Raw genomic sequence first — 17,636 nt, 5'->3', positions numbered from 1 at the left:
GGTGTAATGACTTCTTGTTTCAAAAGGAAAGCTAACTAGACTGAAAATACCAATGGAAGAAAAAAGGGTGAAATCAAACTGATGTTTTGATTGACCGAAACAACAAGTTCCATTTCAGTTTGCGAATATTGTTTAGATTCATTTTTTGGCCCTACTTGAGAGGGGACAAAATTTCACTTTCCCAAAAGTATTTGAGGGATGGGAAAAGCCTCTGGCCTGGCTCAGTTTACACGTGAAAAGATGTTTACTAACTGCCAGGGCTGCACTCTGCTTGTTCTCCAGCAGCCACGCGGATTTATTTCCCCTTGGTGCGTTGTCCGCACGGGTAATGGCTCTGCAGGCTAAAGCAGGGCCTCTTTGACATCTGTGCAGCCTTATTACTGCCAATGGGGCCGGACCGGCGTAACTGACACGCTTAGTAAACCATGCCATGAGCACCCAACCCTGTGGCGCTGACGTCAGCGGGAGCACTGCCATGCACATCAATTGGGGCAAATCAAGCCCTCTGTTGTACAAGAAACAATCCAACTCTCTTGCTTAGCAGTGTTGGCTGTGCAAGGCTGGCGGGAGTAATGACACTTAACCTGAGAGACGAAGCTTGTTAAGCTCTCCAGCAGGCACATGCAGAGCACCGCTATTGAAGGTTGGGCATCGTGGCTTGAGGCTACGCGGTATTCCATGGAGTCTCAGAAATAACCACGCCTGCCACCAACCCAATAGATTGTTGTATTTCTCTCTCCAGAAAGGGTGAAGGAGTTCCTTCTGGACACAAGGCCAAATTCAGCCCACACCTGTCTATCTGAGGTACTTATATCCCCCGAAATAACTGAGCGCCTCGTACTTTAATGTATTTATCCCCACACCCCATTTTACAGAGCGGGAAGTGAGGTACACTGGAATCTGTGGCAGAGCAGGGGCTTGAACTCATGTCTAACGACTGGACCAGCCTTCTTTTGTGCACCCACAATTTCCATTTGGGCCCCCAAGAACCAACACACACAGTGGCTGATAAAGTCAAAGGGCTGGAAGACGGAAAAGCAAGCAAAGGCAATGGGCGGTTTTATTCATAACACCTTTAATTGCCATTATTTCAGTTTAAAGTTAAAATCAGGCAGCAACTGAGGAAAAAACATAGTCCCTGGGTGCACAAACAATGCAGCTGTGAATAATACACATGATAGTTTATTTCATATTAACATGAACAGTAAAAAGTGGACATCATATGGGGCTTATTTCAGGTAATTGTCTTCCTCTATTATCTCCTTTTTGCCAGTCTCTTGTCCCTCAAAGAGTGGATACTTTGCCTCCACGGCAGCCCAAGTTAGGCAACCATTTGCCAGGTCCCGGATTATGGTAGGAAGTTCAGAGACCTAGGAGGAGAGTGCACAGAAAGAGGCAAGACATGAGGCCACACAACCACTAAGTTGACTTCTTTCATCCTACGGGTACACGGATAATGTTTAACACTGTATTACAAATACTGCCACACCATCAACTGTCTCACTCTGGTGAGAGCAGATCTGCCCAACATTTTCATGTAATATTTTTACAGCCATAAATTCTTCATCACCCACTGGGACATCAAGTCATCAGGTCTCCAAGCAACAGGGCATTTTGATTCTAGATCACTTTTCACCGTAGCGAATATTGGTCGACTACTCATAGCATGGGGATTCACTAGTGAAATGCAGCCATCACTTGGGTGGAGCACAGGGGCACCTGGCAATGTCACACAACACCTTGGGACAGGCAGAGAATGTACTGGTCCAAATGAACCTGCAAGCAGGGGATTTTGACAGGCTCTGGGGCACCGTAACATGAGCACAAACAGTGGCTGCCTCAGGATCTGCTGAGTTTTCTCTCCGCTATTGTGAGTGTGTGATCATGGGGCAGAGTTTAAGAGCCACAGAGACCATGTGTGAATTGACTGAAGGTTCAATGGGAAAAAAATCAGACCTACTAGTCACACTGGGGCCAGCACTCATTGAAATCAATGGGAGTCATTCCAGCGTCTTCGATGGACTTTGGACCAGGCCCAGGACAGCTACTGTGATGCTTGTATGAGGGGCCCAGCAAGATATTGCTCTTCACAATGCATGCAGGGCCGTCTCCTTTTGGCATGCGACCAATAGGAGACTCCTCCACTGCAGGAGCACGAGTGTCCCCACATCATCTGTGGCCACCATTTTGGCTCCCTTCCTTCTGGAGAATCCCAAGGATGTCACAGTGACCATCGCCTGGGTGCTCTTGGATTAGCAGTATTGACTGCATCTGTGTCAGGTGTGTCTGTGCCATAGCGGGGGATGGCTATTTCATCACAGGAGCGGTCTGGGGAGCTGAGCCTACCCACCTAAGGAAAGGGGGAGGAGAACCTTTCTAACAGCCACTTAACAGCTTGCACTAAGGGCGATTAAGAGCAAATCGCTTTAATGGCTCTAGCCCACTCTCCTGGGCAGCATCCAAACTAGTTTGATGAGACCCCCCCAGGCCTGGTCTACATCTAAACCCTAGATTGACCCAGAGAGATGTAGTTAAGCCAAGCTAAGCCCCAGTATAGACAAGGTTACGTCGACAGAAGTATTCTTTTGGCAGCCTAGCTACCGCCTCTCAAGGGGCTGGAATCACTACAGTGACAGAAAACCCCCTTCTGTCGTTGTAGCAAGCGTTTACACCATGGCCCTACAGTGGCACAGCCGCACCGCTGTAGCATCTGCGGCGTAGACCAACCCTGAGAGACCCTGACAGACTCCCACGGAGAGAGAGGAAAATCTGGGCTTGCTGGGAGAATGTACATTGGTTCTGTTCTGCGCCTACACTTTGAGGAGTCATCCTATGTAATCAAGGGCTTGTCCACGCAGGGAAATTTACCAGCAGAACTATACTGGCATAGTTTCACTGATATAGTTATACTGGTAAGTACTGCACCAGCATAGGTCTGCTGGTAAATCTCCCCACGTAGATAAACCCCTAGCTTGTGACTAGCTACGTGCGTTGACTGTTTGAAAATCTCTTTTCTCTAATATTTTGTTCCAAATGCTGAATAAAAATCCTGCATTTCAAAAATGCTGTTGGTCAGTATCACTAACTGAAACCCAGTCGGACCTGCAGGGCGGTAAGCAGCTGATGCACCCAGGTCGGCGTATCCAGCTCCTGGTCTGAGTGCAAGGACTGTGAGATTCCTCCCTGAGAGAAGAAGGGCAAGAAACCCGCGGGGTCAGAGGTACAGCTAGCCCAGTCCCCCTGGCAGTCAGATCAGCTGTCACTTGAAAAAGTCTGTCTGAGCAAGTGAAAACTGGGCTTTTAAAGCACCTCAAGAGGCCGCAGGGGTTAGTTCACCAGAAGGAGAGGGTCCAAGGTGGTCACTTGTATGTCACAGCTCACTGAACAGCCCACAGAACAGCCTATGGAGACACCATGCTGAGGCCCCAAGGAGGCCTACTTCCCCCCAACAACAGTGACAGGTCACCACAGGATTGTCTGGGGGACAGCTTAGTGCTACATACACAAGTCAGCAACTACTCCCACAATGGCACACACTCACAGTGAGCGGGTTGGCCTTCTAGCAGGTGCCTAAATGGCTCAAGGCTCCTTTAGGGGTAACGTCTCCCTCTGGCTGTTGAAAGTAACTCCTCAGTTCATTTCACTGGCAGGCTGGTGAGAATACCCCTCACCTTCAGAACACATGGATTGTACATGGCTCACACCAAGGCCAGTATGCCCACAGGTTCAGAGGCAACAGGCCCAGCCCCTATGCTAGTTACATACATTTAACTCCTTCCCTAACACACGTGCAGGCATTTTACCTCGGCTCGTATCTGACGCATGGAGTCACGATCCCTTAGAGTGGCTGTGTGAGGCACCTTGTTCACCGTGTCAAAGTCTATTGTGATGCCGAAAGCCACGCCGATCTCGTCGGTCCTGGCATAACGCCGGCCAATGGAGCCGGAGGAATCGTCCACTTTGTGGGAGATGCCGTTCCTGGTGAGCGCCTCAGCTGGAAGAAGCAGAGATTCCCAGGATTAGCAACAGCCCAGCTGGGCTGGAGGATCGGAAGGACCCAGACCCACAGGGTGATAAATAGAAAAGGGTGAGGGGAGTACCAATGGACAGGCATTACTGTCCCAGCAAGGCGGACCCACAACCACTCCCCACGCCGGTTATTTGCTGCTCGGCCCAACTCTTAACTGGAAGTTGTTCACACAGGGTCCTGTGTTGCCACCTGGCTGCAGTCAGTCCCTCCGAGGTCAGTGAGTCTGCCCACGAAGCCAGGGTGGGAGATTCTGGCCCTTATGTTTTAAGCTCCTCGGGGTAAGGATTGCTCCTTATTCTATGCCTATAAAGCACCTAGCGCAATTCGGGTACAACATTAGTAATAATTGGGGGGAGGCTGCATGTGTTTGGGGGCTAGAAAGTAAGAAGTGACTTTACTGTGACAGAAGGATTCGGGTTCGAGGCCCACACAAGGGTTCAGGCTCATACCCACACCATGCAGACACTACAGTGCAGGGTTAGCACTCTATCGTGCATTGCTAAGTCTTCTGAAAGAGGACACCGAATCAAGGGTCTCTCAAGCCTGATATTAAAGGTCTTGCAGCAAAACACTAACTAAAGAACCGGTTCATCTCGGTGTCTGGGCCCAGACAGGTTATCTCAAAGAGCTGAAAACAAAAGCTCCAAGCAAGCCCTGATTCTAACATTGTCGGACATCACGGCTGTTCCACCGACTTACACAGCGATTGCTACTGTGCTCTCCTGCACTACTTTGCAAAGTGCTTTGACATACCAGAGGGGAAGGGCTACCTTTGAAACTAAAGCCCAGGGCTGGGCACAAGGAGGTCTAGGTTTTATTCAGAGGCTACGTGGCAAGTGAGTGGTTGAGCTGGGAACAGGACGCAGCAGTCTGGGCTCCTGTCCTGCTCTAAGCAACAAACACACTACTCACCACAGCCATTACATGGGCAGGGTGAGTCACATTTTTTGACATGCAGGTAAATAATAGTTTTTTCGTTAGGACTCACGGTAAAGAGCAAAGGAGCATATTTTGTGCCTAAGCTGATAAGTTTATATGATAAATTTGCAAGGCTGGTTCATATCAATGCAGAGGTCTCCAATGACAGAAGATGCTGAAAGCTTTGGAGTTCTCCCTACCTCAGGTGCATGCTACTACCTTTGGCATAAACAAGCATCATTAAAAGACCCCCACTCTTGGTTTCCACCCCCCCACCACATCTTTCCAATCCATGATCGTGTGGGCATCCGCGGTGCTGCATTTACTCACATAGCTCCTTGACGAAAGGCATGAATTCCTGATTCTGGCTCAGAGGAAGGACAGAGCATTTGAAGGGCGCTACAACAGCAGGGAAGCTGAAGAACTACACAAATACAGTCAAAATAAACACAAGTTTAATTATTAAGCAGCTACAATCTGCGCTAGGTTCTTAGCTGGGGTAAGTCAGCACAGCTCCAGGGAAATCAGTAGAGCTAGGCCAATTTCTTCCAGCAGAGGAGCTGGCCCTCTGTACATCATTAAAGCTTCAGAGGTAAAGGCATGTTTCGCCCGAAACACCTGAAAACAAAGGTGTGGGGGGACTAAAATATTTAGTCCCAATGCATCTCCCTGGATGGTGGTGCTTAGGATCTAGCACACCCCCTCTCCAATTCAAACAGAGACTTGATTCAGATAGGGAGTATGGCTGTAAATAGTTCTGAGATTTAGTTCATTATTAACAAAGTTAACAAAAAACATCGTTCCAAAGGGAGGGGAATTGGAGTAAGATTCTTTCCCCAGCCTTCATGCTCTCCTCTTACCCCATCCCTCCCTTCCTACTGCACACAGCACAGGTTCCCAAGAATCTGCACAGGTGGATCACATCTTAACAGATAGACTAGATAACGGACCATCTCTCCCGCCTCGTAATCCCATCACAGTAGCAACCTCAGCTGGAAAAGAAATGTAGCTTCTTTAAAAAAAACGTAGCCGTGGGAAACAAGGAAAGGGGGCTGGCACCAAGTGCTACATTGCTCTCCATGGGCCACCAGTGAGTGCTCCTTGGGTTGCAATTTGGGCATCACTGACACCACCAGTCTGATCTAGAACATGCACTCTTTCCCTCTGACCTCAGTTGCAGGGAGGTCTCAAGCCAGGATCGTGAGGATGCCTGCATGGTACTGAGATGGTAAAAGCACAGACAAATCACTTAAAAGGACTTCACTCCCCTCGAGGGAGACCTGCCAAGTTTCAGCCCACAGGGAAAAGAAAGTCCTCCCCTCCAAAGTAGTACAGTGAGTGCAAACCATCCCAGATAATTGTAAGTGCCTGGGCACAACTCGCACCTGCCGTGGTAGGGAGAGGAACGAGTTGACCTAACAGGGTTTTCCCATATCTGTTTTGTATTTCAAGGTATGGAATCAAATGCCCACAGCTGCTTCTCAACCAACCCAAAGGCGCGTGAAGGCTCACCGTTCGTTGTTCATCTCCCTCCCGGACATGGAATGTGTGTTCAAACACTGTATACATGATCCTTCCAATTCCGAATGAGGGCTCAATCACATTCGGGACTATTTCTTCCACTAGAGCACAAAACACATTGCATTCAGAAAGGCAGTTTACAAAAGCACAGTTACTTGATTGAACCTGCACTCCTTCACACAGGTCTGGATTTACTGCAGGTGAATGTATAAAGGGATGGGTTTAAATAGCTCTGCTTCCAATGGGAATACTTGGAGATCAAGACTTGGACGACACATACTGATAAGGGTGCTATCATTTTAGTATGAATCTAGTTGTCTGAGCAAAGGAGAGGGGGAGACGGCACAGCATTTTAGAAAAAGCCTTGGCAGACAAATTGAGAAGCTAGAGTTTGTTAGTTTCTAGGTTTCAGAGTAACAGCCGTGTTAGTCTGTATTCGCAAAAAGAAAAGGAGGACTTGTGGCACCCTAGAGACTAACCAATTTATTTGAGCATGAGCTTTCGTGAGCTACAGCTAGAACCAGCTTGTATGCTTCTAAGAGATAATGCTATTTTGTTTATATGCTGAAAAGCCATTTCTGATGTACTAGCCTCGTGTTCCCATCTTCACTGGTTAGAATAATAACTGTTCTGTGAAACAGGCCAGTGCTGCTCTGCCAGCCACTGTGGCACAACACCGTCTCCCACCGGGATTATATTCACAGGACATCTTATGCCATTTTTAATTTGTTTCTAAGAGCCATAGCCCTATGGAACATGGATACAGAACATTAGATTCCTTCACTCTGGCTATGCCTCCTCTTCCAGCCATGGATAAGCTGAACTCTGAGTCTGTACTAATACAAATTAAGTGACCAGCAACCAAAACTCCAGCTGACTGCTCTGAGATAATAAAATGGAGATGGACTACGAGTGTAGTTACTTTCTACCACTGACTGACAGGCACTTAAGAGACCTTGCTAATGCCTGCAGATTGCGTAGGTCTCTGAGGCAGAGTAAGAGTTAAGGATGCTCTGCACCTAACAGGAAGTACTCTGAATCTTGGCTCATAAGTGATTAAAAAAAGCTGAGGAAGGATGATGGTCTAGTGCTTAGGATGCCTACCTGGATCTCTGGGTTAGAAAATGGGTTAAATTTCTAACTCTACCACAGACTTCCCATGTGGCCTTAGTCAAGTCACTAACAGAGCTGGCTGGCAAAACAAAGTTCACTTCCACAAAAGTTGTCAAGATTTTGGAAAAACTGGGACAAAGCCAAATCCCCCCAAAATGTTGCAGAACTGAAATCCTGCAATATTTCCTTTCAGACACACGGTATTTCCAAAGTGATATATGTCCCCTAGGATCCGCAGCCACCTGCTTGGCAGCCTGCAGTGAGGGCAGGCACCCAGCAAGCTTCTGACTAAAACTGACACGACTGTCAGTGTTCTCTACCATCCATCACTGAATGGCAGCAATGAAACTGACTAAACTCGTCTTCAGCCTGGGGGGGAGTCAGGAGCCTGGAAGCCCTGGGAGCACAGGCCCTGCCACAGCCCATCTCTTGGTGGGCTGCTAAGGAGTTGGGAGCTGTGACACTCACAGATACACAACTCCTAGAGCAGACTGAGGAGCCAGCTGGCCCAAGAGTTCGGAAGCCCAGGGGTCCCTGGCTCTGAGGCCATCCTCATGGCGAGCCATCCTGGAGCTGTGGGCCCTAGAAGCCCAGGTGGGAGAGCTGGCAGGAGACCAAGCCTGGGGTGTCTCGGAAGTCTGTCTAAATTGAACAGTTTTGCGAAACATTTTGATTTTGATGAATCAGCGAACAAAGAAAAAATGTTCAGGGGGAATTTTTCCTACCAGCTCTAGTCACTTAGACTCTCTGGGCCTTAGTCTCCACCTCTAATGGGGAGAATAGCAGTGCCGTACGTCACAGGGATGTTATGAGGCTAAATACATTGAACATTGCAGGTGCCTCACCTATAGCGGTAATTGGGGCCATGTAAGTACCATAGATAGAAGGCAGTCTGCCTACTGATAATTACAGAAAGTGATTCTTTTATAAGATGGAATCCTATAAATAACTGTCTGACCAACTTTGATCCTGTGCTGGAACTTATCCTGAAAGGAAATAATTCATCTGAAAACAGAGGGAACATTTCTTTAAAAAACCATTAGCCCCAAAGCTTGGTACCTAAACTTAGGCACCGTAATAAAAATAACTTGATTTACCAAGGTGCTTCCACTGAAGTCAATGAAAGCAGCAGGTTCTCTGGGATTGAGCCACTTATTTAGGAACCTATATACTGATTTAGGTGCTTAATTTTAAGCACCTAAGTCTCAACATTTTGGCCACAACTTTCAGATTTGCTTATCTCTCCTGCACTCAAAATGTATTGAGATCAGCTTCCCATCTCTAAGATTTTTAAAAAGTAAATGAAGTTACCATGCAGTGTTTTCTGGAATCTCTTCACACTGACCATGTCCTTTGTTAATTGAAAAGTTTTCCCTTCAGTTTCAACAGTGAATTCCCTGTAAAGAAAATACCAGTGCTTTAGTATTAGTCAACAGAACTAGTTATCAATTTCCCTTATGTTGTTTTGCTGGTTTTTTTTTTTAAACATAAAAAACCAAACTGGTTTGGGGGCTATACAGAAAAGTCAGCTCAAACTCCAGAGATCAAAGGAAGAAACAAGTAGCACGTCTCTTTTTTTTTTTTTTTAAAATACTTAAAGTTTTTATCTAGCATTTTTATTATTGTTGTAAAATAAAATTTTTCATAATCATTGGTGAACATAAAAGCAATGTGGCTAATAGCCAGGAGCAAATTCAATTACAATATGGAAGGGTTCCAGGGTGAAATACAGAAAAAGAAAAATTAACCACAGGACAACCAGACATTCATTCATTACAGACTTTTCATGTATTGTAACACACCCATACTTTTCATGTCAATTGAGTTCTGATGGAGAGTACCTGACCTCTGCATGGGAATTGGAAAAATCAAAGATATTATTGATCTGTTAAAGCTTCCCAAACAAGTGGATGGGCCAAAATCTATTTTTGACTGATTCCTACAACTTTTGGTGTTGCTCCCTCAAGGCGGACAAAAAAAGTTAACCCACAGCTGCTATAGGGCCGAATCCGTAACAGAGCCAGAATATAAGGCCAGAAGGGACCACCAGATCCGACCTCCTGTACAGCACAGGCTACCAGCACCACCCAATACCCACACATTAAACTCAACAACCTAACTTAGGCCAAGTTATTACAGCCCACAGGAGACTAGACATGTGCCACAGGCAGAGAATAGCAGGGACCGAGGTGCGCCAGTGTCTGAGCCCTCCACTATGGCAGGGAAATGAGTGAGATACAGCCAGATAATCCTGGCAAGTGACCTGCACCCACATGCTGCTGAGGAAGGCAAAAAAAAAAACCACCCATCAGGTCACTGCCAATCTGACTGGTGAAAATTCCCTCCTGACCCCACATATGGCGATCAGTTAGACTCTTAGCATCTGAGGACCAGCCAGCCAAGCACCCGAGAGAGAGACTGCATGGTGCCACCTCAGAGCCACCTCAGAGCCCTGGCCTTCCCCACCCAATGTCCCATCTCCAGCCATGGCCACCCCTGATGTTTCAGAAGGAGATTTAAAAAAAAACCACAAACACCCCAAAATACATTGGGGGAAGGGGGAGCAAATCCCTTCCTGGCCCCCCAGCTGTCCTCAGTCAGGCAGAACTCCCTCTGATGTCAACCTGGCCCTAAATACCCAGTTCACAAACAGGAAAGATTTTATTAAACTTCCAGCCGGCAAATTGCTGCTGTAGCACAAACTCTGCCTCATTTTGTACGGCAGCCGCCTACAGAGCAGAGTCATCTAAACTTAACCATCCATAAAGCAGGTCTAACCACAGGCACTTCAGCACACAGCTGGCTCCGTGCACCCATGCTGGTGAATCAGTAGTGGTGTCTCAGGTATACTAACCTGATGGCTTCCAGGAGGGTGCGTAATACAGGAATGGGTGCATTTATGAAAGGCTGTGTGCCAAGCTGCCTGCACTGAGACCAATTTTCCAGAGGAGATTACGTTTAGAGAGGCACATCCTGAATGTGGATGTGTCAGGGAGTCGCGTTTGAACTACTGCCATCCTTTGTGGTAAAAGCTACGTCCACTGAAAAACACTGCTATTGCTTTGCTCCATTGGAGGGTTAAGGAATTGGGTTAACTTTCTTCTGGGGGACCAATGCGCCCCGTGATAATTTCTCAGTCTCGGAGGTCTGGTTTGGATGAATTACAAGTAGTGTTTTTCCTGCACTTTAGTTATCTTGACACTCCTGAAACACTTAAAAAAACACCAAACTGGCTCTAATACTGGGGGGGGGGAAACCCACACAGCGCAGTCACTCCCTCCACTGGGCTTGTTTTGCACAAGCTATTTCAAACAACATAGGAGCAGCAGCTTTATTTATTTTTTTAAGCTAACCCTGCTCAGAAATGCAACGATGCTGCTTTTGAAGTCAGGCAGAGACTCCTAACTCACCAACCGGAAAGCACCTACTTAAACAGGGCTGTGCCCGGCCCCTCCATATTCACCGTTCTCTAGCACTGCAACAACCCGAATGGCACCGGAAGTCAGACTGGCTGCTGCCACCCATGCTACTCCCACCCGTGTTTTACTCAATGATAGCTCAACAAACCCCTGTTTGCCAGATGCTGGGACCGGAGGACAGGGGATGGATCGCTTGATAATGGCCCTGTTATGTTCTTTCCCTTTGAAGCATCCGGCATTGGCCTCTGCCAGAAATCCTCTGTCAGGATACTGGGCTAGGTGGACCATGGGTCTCACCCAGTCCGGCCAGACTCATGTTCTTATTCTTATGAGCCTGTTGATGAACCACGACATCCATACTGGGCAGGAATCATTCCCATGTGAACGCATCTTATTTCAAAATAGACCTGACCGCCTTTGTCAGTGCTGGCCAGCTCGTGAGCCCCAACCCACAAGCCGTTGAACAGCTTCCTCTCCCAGTGAAGTCAGTGGGAGCTGAGGGCTCTCACCCCCTCAGAGGTAACATTCAGTACCTTGCAGGACTGGCTCCTACGTGACACACACGGCAGCTTGCCAGGAGCCAGCAGGCTGCACCTAGTTTGCATGTAAACACACATACCTTTTAAAACCAAAGCATAAGCGCACATAACCCTAATATTTACTTTATTGTATCCGTCAGCAAAGAATTGCCTCTTGGCTGAGCCACCAGCAGTAAAAACTGCAGATGATCCATTTTATCGCGGCCTTCCGTTACTGGCAGGGCTGGTGAAGGATGCACTGAGCTTACTCAAGCAGCTTTTTGGGTATTCCTGGCGTAGGTAATTGCTAAGAAAATCTTATTCAGCCCCACACCCAGGGCCTTCTCACCCTTTGTCATTCAGCAGCTTCTCCATCTCGCTGATGTAACATTCGTCACAGATGGAAAGGTATTCCAGCACCAGCTTCGCATCCTTCTTGTAGGCCTTGCCAACGGCTCCCTTATTTGCCTCAAACTGAACAACACTGGCTGTTTTGTACAGAGCGGTTAAGGAAATAGAGCTCAGAGGACACTCTGACCTGACACTTTCATTAGTTCATACTGGGTAACAAATGTAATTACGGCAGCACCTACAGAATTTGGGTCCATGTTTAGTCATCGTATCTTATTCAGTGCTGACACCGGTTTGAGAACTTACTTCTGAGGGACTGTTCACTTCCTGCTCTGTCAGTATTTTAGATCAGTATATACATGCATGAATATGGTCGCTATTAGAGCAAGAATAAGATTTTTACACACTGGGCTGGTTTCTGATCTCAGTTACACGTGAGTAATCTGGAGTGACACCAATTGCTTCAGTGTAGTTACTCCAGATTTACACTGGTGCACCCAAGAACAGAATCCAATCCAATATCTTCAAGAAAAGGCCCACCAGGCCTTCCCCACTGACCCAGAGCCAGTCGCAGCTCACCACCTCAGTGGAAAAGTGCCGGATAGGTACCAGGGCAATCTGGCAAGCAGTCCCTCCCAACCCCCTGAAGGTGACATAGGAGGGTGCAAAATCAGTGGTCCTGAGCCAGCGGAGAGCCTGGCAGGTTGAATCCTCTGAGCAGACCACACCCGCTTACCTTTTAATGGGTTCACACCCTTCTTTAAACGCTCCAAAGTTCTTTCGCAAGTAACTGGTATAACGTTTAAAATGTTCATGAAAATAAACAAATCGAAACCAAGGAGCCAGGAAACAAACTTTGGCCTGTATATACTTTACACACCCGAGTAAAGTTACTCATCCGCTGAAGTCTTTGCTGGGTCAGCCCCAAAGATATTCATTACACTACTATGAGCATCAAGCTCTCCTGATTTAACCTAGACACTCACTCAAAAGTCTAACTTTGACCAGGCCTGCACAGGCCTCAGGACATTTCAGTTTCAGATGCTGCCTAGCTTTAGGGAGAACCGTTTTATTCACAAAGGATATGGGTTCTTTCAGAGGCTTCTCAGCTATCAGTGGAACTTTGGTGGCTCTGGCGTGGCAGGAGAGGTCATAGCAGGAGCGATCAGCACAACCAACAATCTCGATCCAACCCTAGAAAAGCAAAAGTGGAAGCTTTTAACAGTCTTTTTTTGTTCGCTTAACCATGAAACATGTTTGTATGCCCCTAAGCCCGCCATGCTCCCAGGCCTGGTTTTGCTACCCAATTAGCTCTGTGATGATAAGCAGCATTAGTTCCACCAGCTCCTCCCTAATCTGAACGGCCCTCCGTTTGCTTCGAGAAGTAACCAGTTATGTAACATACAAGGTGCATATACGTGCAGGGCCAGCTTCTCTACCGAGGCTTGTGAAACTAGACAGACTTACACCAGCAGAGGGCCTGGGTAACAGCGTACATTTCACACATTCACGTAAGCGTTCATGAGATGAGCTGAGTAACTGGGTACCACTGGGGCTTTTATCACTTCATGAGCTTGGGGCAGAGTAGCCAACTTGCCTCTTTACAGCTCTCAAAGATGCCATGCTTAAGATCTGCTAAGTAACATATGATTCACAACTGACTGAAGCATTTCCTTGCATACGTTCACGTGTGGAAAGGAAGAGTCTGTAAACAAATTAATTTGCACGAAGGACTGCCAATGAATTCCAAATATTTTAGTAAAACCAATGAGCTGTTTGGTTTACAACGTGGCCATAAATGAGACAAGGCGCGTTGGTCTTCTCCATACGTTCTGGTGTGTGTGTGCGTGCACGCGCACCCACATGTATATGCAGTCAAAACCTGCTTGCATGAAATTCTAATTGGCAACAGAAGGACTCAAAGGGTACGTCTACACTGCAATCAGAGTTGTGAATGCAGCATGTGCAGACATACCCAAGCAGGCTCAGCAGATAGCCCAGATACCACGGCAACACAGGCTAGCCATTCAAGTTCATATCAGGATCCAGGGCAGGCTTGTGCAGCTTTGCTGCTATTGCTATTTGAGGTAGCTAGCTCAAAGCTTGCTTGGGCATGTCTAGATGTGCTGCATGCAGCGTTGTTGTATCCGTGTTGGTCCCAGAATATTCGAGACACAAGGTGGGTGAGGGAATACATTTTATTAGACCAACTTCTGTTGGGGAGACAGATGCTTTCGTGCTTTACACAAACCTCTTCTTCAGTGTAGACATACCCGAAGAGAATGTGTGTACAGGAAACATCCCTGTGCTCCAACACATTCCATGCAGGAAAGTCCTACAGAATTTCACAGGGAGGAAACCAATAGGGTATGACAGAAAAACCTATTAGATATAACAGACAAGGATAACCTTTCTACAGAATTTTTAAGCCATCCTGCAGAGTTATACCCCTGCTACAGAATTCTGTAAGTTGGTTTAAACATTCTGTAGGAACAGAGAAGGATTTCAGTTCTACAGGATTTTTTCTATGAAGGGATTATATTCAGTTTCAGGCAAGCTCCAGTGATTCTTGATATTAAAAGTTTGGTACAACTTTACACATAGTAACATCATCCATTAGTGGGCTGTGATGACACTACTGATGGCCAACCCCTCAGCTACTTCAATAAGGAGTTGAGATGATTAGTGTTCAGCCAGAACACTTGTATTTTTACTCACACAGAGCCAAACCTGAAGATCCTTACTCATACCTTAAACTAAAGCAAACTTCTAATTAACTGAACCAGCTATCCAAACCTAGAAGAGCAGAAGCCTGGATTCCATGACCAAGGAGGTCCCTTCAGTACTGTGTTCCTAAAGTCCCCATCCTGTAATGGGCTCTGCATGGGCCTTCCCTTGGGCATGCAGAAACCACCCAGTTTGGACCTCTTGACTTCAACAGAGCCTCTTGCAGGAATCTGCCATGAGACGCTCACTGCGATGGTAGGGCCTACGTTTGTAGTGGCTGGCAGAATCCCATCGGCCTTCTGACCCTGTCTTGTGATTCAATTCCTCGGAGTTCTCAAAGTAGTTTCAGCAGTCTGAGAATTAGTGTACCCTGTCCCACTTGAAAAGACTAGTCAGGTGCAAAGAGAGGGCTTTACTCTAATGGGAAAAACTGCTCATTCACCCTACCCAATTCCAGCTAAAAGATTTGATCTGATTCTCTTACACGTGAGGCTTCTTCTCTTTCCAGTCGCCATAACTGATCAATAGGAGAGCCCCCTAAGAAGCTTCCGTTCAAAAATATCACTGCCGATTAATATAAAGACCACCATCGAGATTAATAGAAGTAGCAATAAGCTTTCTAAAAACATGTAATAAGGAGGGTTTAAAAATCTGCTACACCCCTAACAAACCTTCCTGTTCACTTAAAAAAAAATATACACACAAGATCTTAAAAGCCCAACAAACAATCATAGGAAAGCACAGTGTACGCTAAGTCCCGACATCACAAAATTCTTCCAGCAGCAAAGGGGGAGCAGGAGTGGAGTAGGAACAGAGGTCCTGGGAAAACAGGTCCTGTAGCAGTAGCTTTCCCAGCAGCAGGGAGTCCTTTTTTAGCCCTCATAGTCAAAGCGGGGCTGGGGATGGAGCAGGAAGAAAGCTGCCTTGGGCACACAGCTCCAGCAGAGGAGTCTCCTCCACCACTGATTTTATTGGGATAACAAGCTGGAAACCATAGGGCCCCGATTCTCTTCTCACTTGGGTGCAATTCATCCATATGCCACTTATGTCCTCTGACTAGGGTTTACATCACGTGTTCCTTCTGCACGGCGGCGAACGTTCCCATTGCAGCAGTCGTCCAGCAGGAGTGACTCCACTGCGGTCAATGGAGTTGTGCGAGCATGAAGCTGAGCAGAGAGGAGCCTTAAACCTACCTGTTGAATTTCTTCACTTTAATAAACAGAGTTGGGAGACCATCTCACCAGCGGCGTGCCAGACTAGGAACATATCAGTGCATGGGGAAAGCGCAACGTGCAACTCAAGACCCTGCTGGTAGGTTTAATCCGGCAACTTACATAGGATGTTTTGGACTCTGCATCCCAGCAGTCACAGGCATAATGAGCCATCTCGTTCTCCATGTGCTGTCGGAAGCGCAGCTTATCCGGGGATACACCAACCTTCGTAAGGTAGAGGTAGATTCTGCCAATGAAGTAACCTAGTACAGAGTTATTGATCACACCCTAGAGAGAGAAAGAAACACACACTTTGTTACTTTCCACAACAACATTTTGTCGCCTCAGAAAGACTGGAGACAGCGGCACTACTTCACTTTCAAGGGACAGCTTCTTGCTGCTGCACATGGTAAACTGAGATACAATGTGTGTCCTGAAACCCACTGCATCATGAGCTCAGTCCAGCAAAATCTCTGTACTGCGCAGGAAAATCTCCCAACAGAAGAACTGCGAGCTCATCATTTGTGACTGAAACTACTGAACTTGCCAGGTAGCAGAATACCGTATCACGGCTTTGCACCATACCCAGAGAAACCAACATTTGACAGTGGGCTCTTCAGTCTAGCAGAGAGAGGTCTAACACGAGCCAACGGCCGGAAGTTGAAACAAGATAGATTCAGACAGGAAACAAGGTGTGAATTTTTAACAATTCGAGTAATTAACCATTGGAACAATTTACCAAGGGTTATGATGGAGTCTCCATCACGGGCAATTTTTAAATCAAGAGTGGATGTTTTGCTGAAAGAGGCACTCTTGGAATTTCTTTGGGGAAGTTCTACGGTGTGTGTTACACAGGAGGTCATAACCAGATGATCACAACGATCCTTTCTGGTCTTGGAATCTACGAAAAGGCCACCTTCAAATACTGAAGTTCAGAAGTGTAGCTCTGTAAATTATGGAGGGAAGGTTTAACGATTAAGACAGGGAAACTGGGAGTCAGGACTCCTGGGTTCTGCTCCCAGTACTGCCTTTGCTTTGCTGTGGGACCTTAGGCGAGTCATTCGGCCTCTCTGTGCTTGATTTTCCACCTCTAAAATGGGGTTTCTACAAATTGACCTCTGGAGGTGTTTTGGAAAGCCTGTAAGGCAGTTGGGAACCCATGCCTACCAGGCTCAATGCACAGGCCCCACAATGGGGAGAGTTCAAAGAAAAATGATTAACAGGATTAGAGGGTCTGGAGGAGCTGACTGAGGAGGAAGGGTTCTGGGCCAGATTAAAGAATGGATTGAGTTCAAAGGGTTCAGATCAGGCCCTAAAGAACAAAATATGTAGAGGCTAAGATGAAAAGGAAGGGATAGGGAAAGAGTCTACAAAAGTGTTCTTACTCCCTCCCATCACTTCTGGCCCCACCCCTCCACAGAGAGATCATTTTGGCTGCTGGGAATTTGAGCAGAGTTATTAATGAATCATCTTTAATTATCGTATTGACAGTTTGTGTGAGGTTCTTTTGTTCTTTTTTATTAATTTGCAAGACAAACCCCTCCCCTTGCGCTACCAGTCATCTCATACCATCAATACAACACAGTCACCAACGTTCTGTTACAAACATCTAGCATCAACAAGGAATTGCACCAAAAAGTCTCCAACACGTACAGACGTAACAGTATACTTTTATACAACAGTGCATGTTATTTACATTGTGGTAATGCCTATCATCCCTAGTCATGGACCAGGACCCCACTGTGCTAATCCCTGCACAGACAGAACAAAAAGATGGCCTCCAACCTAAAGGATTTTCAATCTAAATGGGTTTCTGTATTATATCAAT

The 17,636-nt window shown here is 46.7% G+C and overlaps 1 protein-coding gene across 1 annotated transcript in view; it reads right to left on the bottom strand.

Moving 5' to 3' along the window:
• Window positions 1-1,096: 1,096 nt before the first annotated feature.
• The window catches only part of GARS1 (glycyl-tRNA synthetase 1), a 34,210-nt gene continuing 17,670 nt past the window's right edge, over window positions 1,097-17,636 (bottom strand). Inside the window, exons 10-17 of the mRNA XM_074946379.1 lie at window positions 15,932-16,096; window positions 12,952-13,064; window positions 11,869-12,009; window positions 8,894-8,979; window positions 6,461-6,570; window positions 5,279-5,372; window positions 3,804-3,994; window positions 1,097-1,370 (exon numbers count right to left, since the gene is read on the bottom strand). Of these exons, the coding sequence (XP_074802480.1) occupies window positions 1,230-1,370; window positions 3,804-3,994; window positions 5,279-5,372; window positions 6,461-6,570; window positions 8,894-8,979; window positions 11,869-12,009; window positions 12,952-13,064; window positions 15,932-16,096 (1,041 nt within the window). The 3' untranslated portion in view covers window positions 1,097-1,229. The remainder of the gene's footprint in view (window positions 1,371-3,803; window positions 3,995-5,278; window positions 5,373-6,460; window positions 6,571-8,893; window positions 8,980-11,868; window positions 12,010-12,951; window positions 13,065-15,931; window positions 16,097-17,636) is intronic.

The sequence above is a fragment of the Natator depressus genome, chromosome 2, assembly GCF_965152275.1.
Source record: "Natator depressus isolate rNatDep1 chromosome 2, rNatDep2.hap1, whole genome shotgun sequence".
NCBI lineage: Eukaryota > Metazoa > Chordata > Testudines > Cheloniidae > Natator > Natator depressus.
This window is presented reverse-complemented; position numbering and strand designations above follow the sequence as displayed.